We start from the raw sequence: 16,239 nt of genomic DNA on the forward strand, positions 1-16,239 counted from the left end.
CTGAATCTGTTTTTGTGAAGTATACTGTAAAAACAGAAGTTGCAACAGTGGTGCAGAATTCTGGAACAAAACCAACTCAAAAATTGCCCAATTTTTCTGAAACGTAGATATAATTTATTAGGAAACAGACTGAAGTAAAACGGAAGAGAGCATTCAAAACCTCTGTTTACATACAGTTCCATTAGCCATTTTCTTTGAGCTTCTCACAATGGTCTTCCACACACACAAAAAAACCCTTTTTCATTCTTTAACGTTTCCTGACTTATCTTGTCATTTCCATCATGGAATTCCTTACCAAAGACCTTCAGAGTTTCTCAAAATGATTTACTTTTGTCAACTGAACTGTACATACTGCAAATCTGCCTAATTTAGAGGTCCAAATACCACAAAGTAATCAGTTAAGACTCAAATCCATGCTAGGAAAAGATTTTTGCTTGAAAAAAAGCAAAATTTTTTCAATTTTTAGTATTTATGGATTTAGTACTTCTATAAAACTGATTTAACCTACTTCATGTAACTTCCATTCTATATCAGTATTTATTACCCCAGAGGTATGCATTACTATCCTGCTTTTAAAGTACTGAGCTTTTAGTATCACAAATTACAGAGAACAAGGGAAAAAAAAAAGTACTTGGCCCTCAAGACAAGGCACAAACCTTGTGGGAAGGGTACAGCAGCCATCAGCCGTCAGCCTGACTTGGGTTTCATAGCTATCCAGTGGACAAACCACTTGCTGAACAGGAGGGCATTCCACCGTGCTGCAATCCACGCTGAACACTGAAGGAGGGAGAGAAAATTTGTTTTATTTATGCTTTAGAAGTCTTGTGCAAATGAAGTCATCACGAGTAATTAGGCATGTATCAGTCAGAAAAGGGATTTAATGAGTGCATTTTCTGTAGTGACAATACAGAATACTTTCCCTCTCACTAACATTATTAGCTTTTTAAAACTGTAGAGTGAGGAAACAACTGAACTAGTATTAGTCAATAAAAAAAGTACCGGAAAACAGAAAGTGCTAACAGCCAAGACTGTTGCATTACCAGCTGAAGCACTTTTACTAAAAACACATTCTCTCTCGTCCACTTTTTAAAACAATTGGCAATTTAGTAATATCCTTTTATTTTTCCCAATTAAAAACAGAGAGTAAAACACTTGAGATACAAGAAATGAAAAAAAAAATACAGAAGATGCACTTCAGACTAATACTTGCATATTTAAACTAAATTAAATCATTAAGGATTATTTCATAAGGCTATGTTGTTTAGGTATTCGTACATGACAACATGGAAATGCAGATTAACATGTCTATCTGCACAAGCTGAAGAATTCCTCAAAACTCTTTTTAGGAAGCATCAAATGCTAAGAAAAGCAAAATTTAGTCTGAATATTCACCTAATCCTATGATTCACACTTGTAAAGTCATAAAATAGCTTTAACTTATTTAGTCCTATATCTCCCATGTTATAGCAAACAATGATAGTTCAGGCAACGCCTATTTGCTATTTCTTGTCATAACTATACTAACCAAACACAGAATTAAAAACATTTCCGTTTTAAAAGAAATAAGCTACCAACAGACAGAGTACGCAGGATTAACTGTTATCAGACAGAAAATTATGAAGTACAATGTAATTAATTACTGATAAAACTTAATTTCACATCAGCGTTGACATCATTACTGCCTGTCTTTTAATATAGCAATTATGTAGCTCAGCAGTGCTAAGCCACGATTTTCTACAGGACCTAATTAATTTCAGAAGGCCCATTTTCTGCGTTCCTAGGCTCATACTTTCCAGGTTTGATTCTCAGAGGTGCAGAGCAATAATTAAACTGATTGGAATGAGGTATCAGCCTCAGAATTACACCTGGAAAGTATAGTTCAGCGAGCATTTGAATGAGAGCACAAGTTCCAAGAAATAGAAGTTTTTAGTTCATCAAAATTAGAACCAGTAGTCCTGTCTTCAAGATCACTAATTTTCAAAGTGTTTACAAAAATGTGAATGTTCTCTGTACATGTGATATTCAGAATCTGCCTTTTCGCAGTTATTGGAAGACAGATTCATCTCTTAAACTATTAAGAGCAACCTGACAAGTTCAAGAAAGGATTCATTGACAAACATACAAATGAATTAAACTCCATTTGGTGGAGCAATTCAGCAAGATCACTATATTTAAAAGGAAAAATTCCAGTTACTAATCTAGTTGACGTAATAATTGTAGTGAAGTAGTACTATTATTTTTCTTTGTAAGCACATAAGGATACCTATATAGTGTTAAGATCAAAATAATTAATTTTAGAATACTTCTCTAAAAAGAGTTTTTTATTCCAAGTTATTAACAAATAAAATGTTTGAAACAGCTACTCTGAGAAGCCTATGTCTAGTTTCACCATCATATTGAGTACTGAGAAGCAGCATCATCAAACATGAGCTACTCAGTACTGCTCAGTAGTTTAAAAACTTTCAAATGGGTACATTGTCCTAGCAGAAGTCTCACTATCACTGAAAAGCAGCCCAAACTTCTCTTTCTTCATTAAGAAACATACATACCTAAGAAAAATAAAATCTTTAAAAGGTTTGGTCTATCCACCAGTAACTATCGTACCAAAAGAATATAAAGTGTCCTGCTGAGTCAAAGTATTGGTCCAGCTAACCAGTAGTTTACCTCCAACAGTGGCAATAAAAGATGCTAGTTAAGGAGAGCATCCGTGTTTTGCTGCTGTCTATGATCCATTCCTTCATATTCCACCATCAACTTGGGGTATTAAAGTATACACTATGAAGTATATATATACACCCAATCTTTAGAATCCATTTATGCAGTTTTTGTGCATGAATTTGTCTTAAAAAAAAAAAAAAAAAAAAAAAAAAAAAAAAACCCAAACTTCTGAAAATAGTTAAGTCTCTTACTAGTATCAGACTGCCCTCTAGTTTTTGTAAGGATTAGTTAGATTTGATGAGCAAAGGATCTACATACAGCTTATCTACCACCTTCAGAATTTTATAAGCCACATACACGCCCCACCTTAGCATTCCCTCCAAAGCGGGAGATCTTTATTATTAGATTAGGAGGAGGAAAGGTTCCTGCTTATTTCAAACTTTAATTGGTTTCTCAAACTTGACTAAGTACTGTGCCAAACTTCCAGATAAGCTGAAAACATTATAAAGTTGCAGAATATTCTCTAACCGTATTCTTCAATTCGTTACTTCAATAAATAAATAAATTGCAACTTCCTCCAGATTAATTGTACTAACACCCTTAAAAAAAACAAGCAGACATTTGCCACTGAAATATTAAAATATTAGTTCTGTTTTAATGCCTTACTTTATGTAATTATTGGAGACAAAGTATACATGTTATTTTTGTCCATTCTGGAAACTGTAAGCTTTAAATATATGGTCTGATTAATACATCATTTCAAGAACTCATAAATATGTTGCAATTTCCTATCATTGAACACGTACTTCACCAATGTTTAAGAATGTTAACGGATTTTCTTGTGCACTGAATTTGTATATAGTAGCACCTGTAAGTTACTCATTTTTCTATCTAAAATTATAGTAGAAGCCATACAATGGTTGCAGACCATGAGTTAGCTGCAGTAATTTGTCACCTCCTTTCTAGACTATAAAACCTAAGTTCCCTCTTTGTGAAATTCTTAATACTCAGGTGAAAATAACTTTATAGTAGAATATGTTAACACAAGAACATTAAGTTTCACCTTCATGTACTACACTGTTTTTTCAAAGAACAGCACGCAGAGCTCAGGGACAATATTGAAAGAGCTACCTACGCATCTGAAGATCTGGGATCAAGGCAGTATTTGCATCTCTGATGCAAAAGAGTGGCTCAGCACAGGATGACTAAGCCACAGCTTTCTGAGTGTCTAGTACAAGAGCATAGTTAGCTTCTGTAGCAACAAAGAATCATCACATAACCCTGTTTGCTTTGAGTTCAGATGTACTTCAACTGGTCCCTCATAAATAACAGAATGCCACATGAAAACATTTGAGAATGTTACATATATTTTCTCATTTGGAAGAAAGTGACAGGAGGAAACTATGAAAGCCACTGATTCCCCCCCCCCCCCCCCCCCCCACACAAGAAGTGACATGGCATCCAAGCATTTTTCTGTAGTGTTTTAATATTTGGTTTCTTTTCCCCTGACAACCCATTGTTTTTACATTTCTTCACATTTTAGAACATACTAAACAACCGCAAAAGATGATGTTCCTAGACTTTCAGTGCAACTGTGTTACAGCTTGAATCACTTCATTAAACTTCTCTACTATAGATATTTCTCAATATGGCCCCTCCACTTTGGCTTATCTTTGCTGATTAAGGCGTTTTGGTCATCTTGTCTCTCACTATCTTTGTCAACTTATGGGCAATTTCTCTAGCTCTGTCAGAAAAGTGAAGTGCTTGATTTTTCCAAATCATTTCCTCAAATCCTTTCCCAATCTCATCTCCTAGGTCGTTTCAACATCAACTACTAAAAAAAAAAAAAAAAAAAAAAAAAAAAAGTATCTAATAAAACTGCACAGGTATTATTTCTGTAAGTAGCAAAGAACAGTAACATTATACATAAAGAGAAATTTTTCTATAAATTCTGCTTCTCTCAAATACATATAAATCTTGATCCTAGTGCAAGAAAAAATTACAGACCTGATTTCCAATCCTGAAGTGGTACCAGGATGGAGCATCAGTCTTTCCTTATGCATCACTCCATACCACCTACAAAATTTCACCATTGATCTCAAACTTTTCATCAGACCTTGACTGCACAGAAGGCTAAATTCCCCAAACAAACAAAATAGTAGCGTTCTCCTTAAAACTCCCAGTATCACTCCTTCGCAACCTCCAGGTCATGAAGGTATGTGGGAGAAGGTTTTGTCAAAAACACGGTTCGGGAGAAGAATGACAAATCACTAATCTTCTCAATAGAGATTCCACCTAATACAACAGGTATTTCCCAAGACTTCTCAAGGGACAGCAGAAACAAAGACATGTCACTCCTCAAGTTAGCAATAAGTTTGCTAGAAAGGTGTTGAATCACTGCCATGGAAGTATATAATTTACCTTATTTTCCTATTTACTTATAGCCTCTATCCAGTTTCAGCAACATGTATTTTGGGTTGGATTTTAACTTCACCTTTACTTTAACTTTCAATGTCATCAACTAATTTGCTTAAAAATAAAATCATTTTTCCTAATGTTTTAGCATTCCTAACAAGCGAGGCACATATATTGCCACAAATCTCGTTTCAGGTTGTTTTTATTTTTATTATTAACATGTTGTGCAGCTCCATTTATGACTGCTCATTCAGAGTTTATTTAAGAAGAATCCTTATTTTTGAGAACACTTTTTAGAACTGGTAATTTTCAGCTTAAAACCTTAAGTGAATTCAGTGCTTATGAAAGGCCACATTTACAGCCTTCAGAAGCAAAGTAGGTTGCTTACAACACCAAACTAGTGTTATCTCAGTTCTGAGCTGAGGAACAGCACCAAAACAAAAGGGACATATCAGACTTTCTTCAGAAGGTTCCAAAACTGTTTCGAGATGTTCAGTGGAAGGCTGGGTTCCACATTCGAGATGAATTCAAGATTAACAGACAAATACCAGGTTATCAAGTTTCTTCACTGCTCCCTTTAACAAATACCAGTGCCTTTAATCACTTCCTACCTAAAGTAAAATAGGCAGAAAAGGAAGAGGCTCTCAAAATGAAAGGTTTCATTCTTATACTAGCATTATATGGCAACACTTTTTTTTTTTTTTTTTGGCCTTTCAGTAAATCAAGTGCCACTGGATTTGAACATACGCAATTCTCAACAGAAGAGTCCAGATTCAAATTCTAGTGTAAGCTGAGGAACAGTGACATCTTATTTAAGGAATGGAAATAAACAGAGCTTATGCTGCAACTCCACGAACACTTCATATTGGCCTAAAACAGCACTGCTCTAGGAAGCAGTCCCCCCGCCACGAGGGATTTGTTTCCACCAGAATCTTGTTGCAGGTTCAAATATCTTCAACGGGTGGGTTACACAGACCTGCAAGGGAAGCCAGCACGTTCTGGGAGCAGGACTCACAGAACTGCTGTCTTCACATCTGCAAAGCATGGAGAACAGTCTCCCCTCTTTGACATGCAAAGTGCACAGCCATGTTGATGCAGTTCAGTAATGCAAACTCGTATCTACCCAGCCTTCCAGAATCCGTTGTCCCATTTCTCTTAGGCAGCACGGTACTAAAACCAGAGGAAACCTAAAACACAGCAGGTGTTTCCTGTTTTTCCTAATATAAAAGCTAATCCACTATTTGAGATACCAAGTCTCAAACTCTGAAGACAAATGTTTACTACCAGGCTTACCATGGCCTGAAGAAAAATATTCCTGACATATTACGCCAGTCCTTTAAAAACTTTGTTATTAAGAAACAGTATCCATCTTCCCACTTCAAGCAGTATTTTGGCAAATACATACAGAGAATTCATATGCTATTCATGGATACAGAGAAACAATAATAATGCTATTGTATATACACTAGTACAATTACATACACAGAGAAAAATAGTATAAAACAGTGTAGGAGAGGCAGGCTGGACTAGGTGACCTCCAGAGGTCTCTTCCAATCGACAGTATTTTATGATTCTGAGTCTATGAACATAAAACACTGATACTTATATAACACTTCACTTATTGAGTATCATTTAGTATATTGCTTAAAAACAGATATATAATGATGACCATGACAGAACAGTTTAGAGGGAATAGAACGGCAAGGTTTATGTTGACTTGTAAATTTAAAAATAAAAACCTCAACTTTCCACAAAAAAAAGCTTTCAAAGAAATGATTTTGCTATTTGCTCAATCTATCATTTTCTTCACTTTGAGTGCAAATTCAGTTGCACGTGTGTGCTTAACATTCATTGAAAACAAGGTTCCTACAAAAACTGAATAAACTTCAGATTTGAGATTTACCAAAAACCCCCTCAAAACAAACAAACAAACCCAAAACACCACACACTTCTGTAGCAGCATATAGTCTATTAAAATTTGACAACATTATTCTACTCCTTTCTGTCCCTCTACTCAGCCCTAGTGAGGCCTCATCTCGAGTCCTGCGTCCAGTTGTGGGTTCCCCACTACAAGAGAGACATGGAGCTACTGCAGAGAGTCCAGCGTAGGGCTACGAGGATGATCAGAGGGCTGGAGCATCTGCCCTATGAGGAACGGCTGCGAGAGCTGGGCCTCTTCAGCCTGGGGAAGAGAGGACTGAGGGGGGGGGGGTCTTATCAGCGTGTACAAGTACCTGAAGGGAGGGTGTCATGGGGATGGGGACAAACTCTTTTCAGTTGTCCCGTGTGACAGGACAAGAGGCAATGGGCAGAAATGGAAGCACAGGAAGTTCTGCCTGACCGTGAGGGGGAATTTCTTCCCTGTGAGAGTGACGGAGCACTGGCACAGGTTGCCCAGAGAGGCTGTGGAGTCTCCTTCTCTGGAGATCTTCAAGGCCCGCCTCGATGCAACCCTGTCTAACATGCTGTAGGTGACCCTGCTGAGCAGGCAGATTGGTCTAGATGATCTCCAGAGGTCCCTTCCAACCTTACTGATTCTGTGATTCTTTCTCTGTCTTCCAGCCTTGCTTGTTGTTTTAAAATCTGTGATCATCCTATCACCTCAAAAACTCGGCAAGTGACAGAAGAATCTAGATCAAAGTTGCAAAAATGAACCAGGAGGGCTGGTGAAGTCTATCTCAACAGAGATCAGGCTACAAAGCGACTAACAATTCTATCTAAACATCAACACTTCTCCCCACAACCAAGGCACTAGGACTAGTAGGAGCTCCACTTGCCCTGCAGCTAGTATTTTAGCCATTACATCTTTCAGCATCTACCACCACCTAGATACACGATAGCATTCATCTGCATTCTTCAGCCTCACCACCGCACTCCTGTCGCTGAAACAACTGCCCTTCTTCCTTCCTACTGTTCCAGCCTCACCCCTCAAAACCCTCCACCCCAAAACAGGCTCCTACTACCTTTTCTCTCCTCCTTGATCCTTCAGGATAGCTGCCTTCTCTAGTTTCCTACCACACACCACTCAAGCCTGGCTACCTGAAACACACTTTCATCATCTCCCAAGGTTTCAAACTTGCTCCTTTCCCTCAGCCCCTCCATTTCTAACCCCACTGCATACCCCTACACTTCCCTTAAATGCTGATCTCCTCCTCCAATCTCTCCAAAGCCTTTGTTTCTCTACCCTCCCCTATTAACTCTATTCTATAACCCCTATTTCTCTACCCTATTAACTTCATTAATCCAGTCCCATGTACATTTACCTTCTAATTCCCTACAATTAAAAAAAATACAAACTACTTCAGGAAACAACATCGACAATGTTACACAAACATGCTAATGAGAATCATGTACCTACTCTGAACATTCTGTAATGCCAACAAGCCAAAACCAATCTTCAAGACCATTAACTACAAAGTCCCAAGTTGAGTTCTTTATATATTACAAATTGGGAATGTAAATAGCAGTTGGGAAAATATCAGAGCTAAAATTTATTCTGAGAAATTGAAAACATAATCCAAAGTCAGTAAAGTAAAATTAAATAAAGACACATTTGAAGTATATTATGAGAAGAATTCAGTTGTACAAATATAATGATTTAGTAGCAGCCTTGCAGTGAGAAGATTTTGGGATCACAGTATTTCACAAGTTAAATATGACTCTTGCAAAAGATTCAACTATTATTTAGAATTTTGTATGAAGACAGAAAGTAATTATTTTTCAGTACTGTGCAAATGAAGGCTCAACTAAAATACCAGTCTGCCTTTAGCTACCACATCTCAGAGACATGGATAAATGCAAGAAAGCTTAGTGAGCAACGGCATAATGATTAAGAGGCCAAAGAGACGATACTATATGAAAAGCTTACTTGTTTATTGATGAAAGCAAGCTAAGTCAGAGAAAATATTCCAAAGTAAGCTATAAAGACTTGTTTGCCAAATGCTCCAGGGCAGAGAAAGTAGTTTGCTTAAATTTCCACCTAGGTAGATTTGCTTTAGATATTAGGAAAAACTGAAGGAGAAGCACTAGAACAAAGACTGTAAAAACCTTCAGAGAAGAATGTTCCAAGAACATGCTAAATGAACACAGGTAATGTATAGCTTAAGTATACTTGAACCTGGTTCCATAGGCGATTTTGGGTTACACAGTTGTAAACACTTGCTTTCAGGCCTACATTTTGATTAATCATATATGCCCAAGCCTGAATCACACAGAAGAGTTAATTACACCCTCACTTCACTGAGAAAAAAAATCACAAGAAGGGCTTATCTGTGGTCCTATGAAATAGAAAAATGGACAAACACTGAAAACATTGCCCAGTGTTTCATTACGCTCTCCTGCAATTCTTTTGCTTTCACTTTTAAGTATCATCACTACAGAAACCTTAAGACAGAAATCTTAATTCCATGTCCATGCACAATATATTCCTATATAAAAAGCGTTGTATAATGTATTCACCATATCAAGTGTGTCACTTCCACCAGAAGTAGTCATTGTAATATATTATTCCCAGTAAAAATTAATTTAAATGGAGTAATAAGGGAAAAGAAAGAAAAGAAACTTATTACAATATTTCTCATGTACTTTTTAAAGCTACATTGCCGACAGAATCATTGAAAACTTGCAGGCCAATCAGAAGAACTCAGATGATATATAAGCTTTATTAGATACCGATCATATGAATTATTGTGCTTATGAAACATAGATAACAAAAAAATGCAAGACGAAAATGAAAAGAACGGACATCCATTTTTACCTGGTTTACATTCATAGAGATCACAGCATTCCCCTGGCTTTCCTGATGCTTTAGAAACCAATATATTCAAATAGCCTGGTTGGCAAACTTTCCTTAAGCAACCTGCAGGATTACACACACAACGACTTGGCAGTGGGCAGCATTCGCCAGGAGGAGCATAACCTTCGATCAAGATGGAATCCTCTGGACACCGAGGAGAAAACTGGACCTCACAGCGGGCCTTCGAACAATCAGGTTTCTCTTCTGCAAGGGAGAGAAGGGAAAAAAAAAAATCAACATGCTATATACATCAATTAAGCACTGAACTGTAACTTAAGCTGTAAAGAAGAGGTCAGATAAAGTTCGCTCCTCTCCCTCCCCCCTCCAAATAAAAAGGAGATTTGCTAAACAATTTAGTAGAAGCATAATCGTGGGATATATTTAAAAACATCTTGGTATTTGCAAGATGACAAGTACATCGTAAAATATTATACAAAAATTCCAATTTGCACTACAGTGAACTCACAGTCTAAAAAAGCAGCTGTGAAACTATTTGGCCTTGACATTAAGCAGTAATTTGTGACATCATGCACAGCCCTGATGTTCACATCTACACCTTCAGTTTTCTACAACTTTCCATTACTAGAAACTGACTTTAGATGATTGATTTATTACACTTGAATGACCTAAACTGAGATTTTACAAATCCCAAGGTCTTGTTACAAGTTCCACAGCTAAAATTGGGAGAGTCCATACAGTAAACCAACTGATTTTTACTGCACATGCTCCCAAAGCTGACTTCCAAACCCTGCCATTAGGATGTAGTTCAGTGGCTTGAGCAGTGGAAGAGAGAAGGCTTGGCTAGCAAGGAAGGGTGAAGCACTGGGTGCAGATATATACCAAAAATAAAAAGAATGTTAAGGAATAGGATCAACAGGTTGGTGGAAGTGGTGATAAACATGACAATGCTCAGAGAGACAAACAGAGGATGAAGACAACAGAAGGTTCTCAGACAACTAGATAACTTTTTCAGCTTTTGGAATAATGTTAAGATTCCTCATCCTCAAAAAACACAATCTCAATTCTGGCAAAAAAGTTGTGTCTTGCCCTGCAAATGACCAAGCTACATGAGCAGAACCAGACCACTCCTGTGATCTATTTACTCCATAGTGCAAATAGTAAGAAACTTGGTTGTATCTAAGATGATCTCCATTTGTTTAATATATCTGAAAACTATCACAACACAAATGCATTCAAGACACTCAGAAGACAAGTATCATTAGGACAGGAGGATATGGTGACTCAGTATTTTAAGCGTATAGAGACGACACAGGGAGACTTTCCAGGCCTGACAGGAGGTAAAAAAAAAACCACCAAGAACTTTATTTATAAATTGTTTGTACCACTCTAGATTATTTACAGGTTTGTAAACTAGATGATTCTACTACAAACATGACTAATTACCTCCATGTAACTGATCAGCTACTTATTTTGCTGTAATTAAAGCTAGATGCAAAGCAGTAGAAACAGAGTGGTACATCATCATTTTTTATTAATCTAATACTATTTATTTCCATTTAAAAGATAATTTATCACTGTTATTTTCACTAGAGTTTAAGAGGCATTAAACATGAGCATTTCTGATTAAAAAAAATCAAGAATATCTACTGCAATTCATTGTTTTTTAGAATTACTAAAATTACCGGATATATTTTTTTGAACTAAAAGGAAAACAGCAAATATGAAATTCTGCTTCCAATCATATCCTGAACACGCTTTAGAGCAAATATTTTTCCAGAGGATCACTTTTATACTTCATTTTAGTATCTTGCTTGGATTCCATCATTCCAGATGAAACTGAAAATCAAAGCAATATTGCTTGTATAGATGGCTGATGTTCTAACTGTGATTTAGTTTCACTTAGAGGGACATAAAGCCTGCATATGTAAGTACTTAGAGAAATGGTGCCCTAGGTTATTAAATTTGCCTCAATTTTAGTTCACAAATATAGCACAACAGACTCAAAAAACAATGTCATGTATTTCTTTCAGGTACAAGCACTTTGTATTTTTCTTACAGGCTATACAGATTAGTAATTTACATGTGATATCAGTGTCATAATTCTTTTCTTCCAGTTAAGGACAAGAAAACACAACACTATTTCCAGCTACCTGATAAAATTGCTTTGACTAGATAAGTACCTTTGCCTAGACTTTTATATAACATTTCTAATATCTCAAAAAGCTCAGAAGTTTTAGCTTTCCAAAAGATATATTTCCAATTGCCACTGCCTTTTGTTCAGTCCTTCACAGACAAGTGATAGAAAAATAGTGGAGTAGCAGCCCTTGAAGTTATGCTCACCATAGATCCTTAAAATTACACTGTTACTTGGGCTGCCCAAGCATTGCATATTCAAAAATATTCTGACTTTTATGACTAACAGATAATCCTATCCTCATGCACTCTCCCTTGCAATATTGTGATATTTATATTGTATATATTTAAGTAAGTTTAACAAGATTTTTACCTGACTGCACTTACCTATAAATGTATCTTACTCTGCAAACTCTGCCTGAAGTTGCTGCAGAGCATGTTCATGACAGCACTGACCAATTGAAGCTAACTTTCAGAAATGCAAGAGCTGTCAAAGATGCAAGTAAACAGCAGCATTCAGACTATTCAGGATTTGATACATTTATGTGGAACACCAGTGCAAACCCTGTTGCTGGAGTTAATACCATCACCTAGAAAAACACGTGAAGAAAAAAGTCTATGCCAATGGGAGCATGTCAGAAGCATCACCACCAGTGGGAAGAAAAAATAGTAATTTTAAATAGAAAATCATGACAAGTACTGTTACATGAGATGGGCACTCTGTGTTTTACAGTTATCTTCGATAAATGTTTCCACATTAGAGTCTTGCACCCACCACAGCTAACTGTAACAGAATACAGTGGGACTCCAAAACTGCTACTATTTAATAAAACTTGCATCATTTGTAAGAGGAAAAGGTTTAAATGCAAGCAATCTCTACCTTGCAAATACATGCTTGTGTTTTAATATAAGATTGCATAAGGGCAGCAGATACACATAAATCAAATGCAGTATTTTTTTTCTTAATGAAAAGTCATTACTGCTTTTGGACTTCATACCAAATAAACAAACCCTATCATTACTTCTGTAATACTTCCAAATCATAACCTTAAGTTATGTAGATCGTAAAATATTGCCTTCACAGTATAAAAGTGATGGAAATGAATAGCAGAAAGGTTGGATGTATTAACCCAAGTTGTATTAGTCAACAGATGATTTTCACTCAGGTTCCCTATTACTATACCATATCAGAGTCAAAAGTAGCAAAAATTCCTTTCCACAGACTACATTATTATTTAGTCATGGATTTTAATGTGATTTTCCTGTAGCGAAAAGGAGCAGGCAGCTAAAGCGATCTTGCAGTACTGAAAGTGCGTCCTTGAAGACTCCCTGCTTTGCACTTTGGGGAAACAACTGCTATCTGAAACACGAGAAGACAGCAGTTCCTTCAATCTCCTAGCTCTTTCTGTGCCACTGCATTTCAGTAAAAGCTGATGAGAGCTTCTCATTTTAACATCAGGCCCGAATAAAAGAGATTACTTTCAAGCAACCATTATGGAAAGTTTCAAAATTTTTCTTCTCATCTTGGCAAATGGCAAACTTGCAAGGATATCCACTTTTTCTAATTACAAGGATAGAATTGTGTATACAAGGCATATTTCTAAAATCCATTGTGCTAAACTTGTTTACCTTTTCATTCCTTGATGCAAGAAGGCATAGAAATTGAATTTGTTCCCAAAATAAATGATGACTAACATTAATATAGCCATAAACGTCACTGTTTTAATAGGATTCCTGATTTAATTCCATTACCTACAGCAATTTAAGATTTCATCAAACAAGAAGAATTGCTTGTTTTATAGCTCTTTTCTCCTTTATTAAAAAAACACTTCCAGCTCTTACAAAAGTAACAGAAGAAAACATCTGTCAGGGCAGAATAATTAAAAATACGGTAACAGACTATCTCAGGCTGAAAGGACAATGGCAAGCTACATTCCACAAAGAAACAACTCTGAATTAACTCACCAGTGGTATTCTTGTCATACTACCTTTTTTTACACCAAATCATGACTATTTCAAAGTGGCTTCTCAAAAGACCAAAGTAGATTCACAATAAAAGAATCCTATTGCTTCTGGAAGCAGAGCCAGCTACTCTCCATTATACAAATCAGGATTTCCTATTCAACATCTTCAAAGTCAAGCAAGGTATCAGTACTTAAGATAAGTAGATTACAAATAATGATTTTTTTAAAAAAGAATTTCCCATCCCTCTGTGTGCTCAGAAAAAAGACATTTTAATTTTTCAAAGCAGAGTATCAAAAATCAGGTCTTCAGGAAAGGGAGGACTACACATGTGACTTACTAGGAAATATATTAGCATAGGAAATATATGAGACTTGCTTCTAAATAAAGATATATCCTAATATGTATTTGTTATGAAGCAAGAGAATATGCATAGGTCACATTTTCCTAATCCATACTTTAGATTCCCTCACAATAACGATTTTATGTAGCCACATCTGCAAGTAGAAGGAAAATAACGCTATCTGCTAAAGTAGATGTCTTCTTTTTTAATTAAGAGTTTGTGCTCAGGACACTAACTATGCAATTTAAATATATATTTATAAAATGTTCTGCTTCTACTCTTTAAGTAGCTAATAAGTCTCATTTAACAAATTGTCCATTTTAGCAAGGCAAGTAATTGCTCATCCAATTCACAAATTAATGTAGTGCAGAGTTGCACACACTTTTGTTGTTTAACATCGAGGATTGAACAGTTAAGGTAAAAAAGGATATAGAATTGTATTTCAGTCTCTCCAATGAACAAAACAAAATAAAAAACAAAATCAGAATGCTTTAACAAGAATAATAATCAGTTATTTGTCAAGGATGCATACATCAAACTCAGTCCTGAAAGATTAACTCTGAACAGATAACCTACAAACAAACTAGAAAAACCTCAGTTAGCTGTGAAAGTCGCCTTCATGTTTAAATAAATAAATAAACAAAACCAAGTCTCCATTCAAAATCACTTCCCAAGGAGCACAAGCCAGCAGGTGATTTGCAGATGAGCTTTCCCTGTGAGCTACACTTCATACAATCTTTCAGGCATTAGAGAAGCTGGAAGCATTCAATAAATCTGTTGATACAGGTCACCAGCCTGTGGCAGCAAAAAAATCCTCCACAGAGCTAAAGGAAGAGCCTGGATCAGTGGAGCTGGGAGTCACATGAACTACCTATCTGGAGCCAAGGAATCTTCCCGATGCATTTTGGAACGTATCTGGGAAGATGTCATTTTAGTAACATGAACGCAACCCAAACAGAGTAACTGACGTTCAGAAAAAGTCATATAAGAATCCAAAGGATCCTCGGAAACAATCTTGAGAATATCTACTCAAGGAGGCAGCTTTGCTGCCTCTACGTTTACGTAAAACTGTTCAGTTTACCACTGAGAGTGCTACCTTTAGTGTACACTACTACCGGTACAAGATTTGCACAGACTCGTATTTCATAATTAACTTTCAACAAGTCGGAAGGATCATGTTTACTTGCTGTTACTTTGCACCTATTCTGCAAAAACAGTACCCCTAGTAAGCATATGACAGAGGGCAACGTACAAATACCAAGAATAACTGCACTGCCTAGAATGTTTTAAATTAAAAGGAGCTACATACAGTGATTGTTCATTTAAAAGTCAGAATTTGTTGAAAACTAAACACAGAAATCTTAAGATTTTCACTTCAGAAGGACACAGGGAAGTCGGGCTACCTCAGAAGCCATGGTGTAATACTGTTCAAACTGACCTTTTACTGCAACCACAGTGTATTTGTTCGAAAGTTCATGCAGGGTAGGACAGCAATCTTCAGTGGATGGAAAAGTAAAAGTAAGGCGAAATCAGGATGTGGATTGAGGTGGAAGGGATTTCTGTCATTACCATTAGAGAGGGTCTGTCATGAAACAACAATCAAAGCTAGAAGCAGATACCCACATTTCAGATATTTTCTACATATCAAAAGCAGCTACATGATTTTAAAATTATGTTTTCCCATGACTTTATGAAGCTATTAAGGGGAAGTGGAGGTTTAGTAGCAAGTCACCTTTACACCGCTAAACGCTATTTTACAACCAATGCTTTCTCAGAAAGAAGGTAACTACTTTACCTTCCTGAAAGATTTATACAATACTGGACATCTAAATTGACCTTTAGTTAGCAGCATGTATCAAGACTGCAACTGAGCATAGGAAGTCTAGATCTCAACTTATTTTTGTTTGTAATTTGTAAAAAGAGCCCACCCAAACACAAATCACACACACACAGGCACACACGCACACCACCC

The 16,239-nt window shown here is 36.4% G+C and overlaps 1 protein-coding gene across 1 annotated transcript in view; it reads right to left on the minus strand.

The window, feature by feature from the left end:
- CRIM1 (cysteine rich transmembrane BMP regulator 1) overlaps positions 1 to 16,239 on the minus strand; it is a 196,659-nt gene that overhangs the window by 94,766 nt on the left and 85,654 nt on the right. Inside the window, 2 exon segments of the mRNA XM_062572090.1 lie at positions 657 to 777; positions 9,830 to 10,072. Coding sequence (XP_062428074.1) covers positions 657 to 777; positions 9,830 to 10,072 — 364 coding nt within the window.

This window comes from Rhea pennata, chromosome 3, assembly GCF_028389875.1.
Source record: "Rhea pennata isolate bPtePen1 chromosome 3, bPtePen1.pri, whole genome shotgun sequence".
NCBI lineage: Eukaryota > Metazoa > Chordata > Aves > Rheiformes > Rheidae > Rhea > Rhea pennata.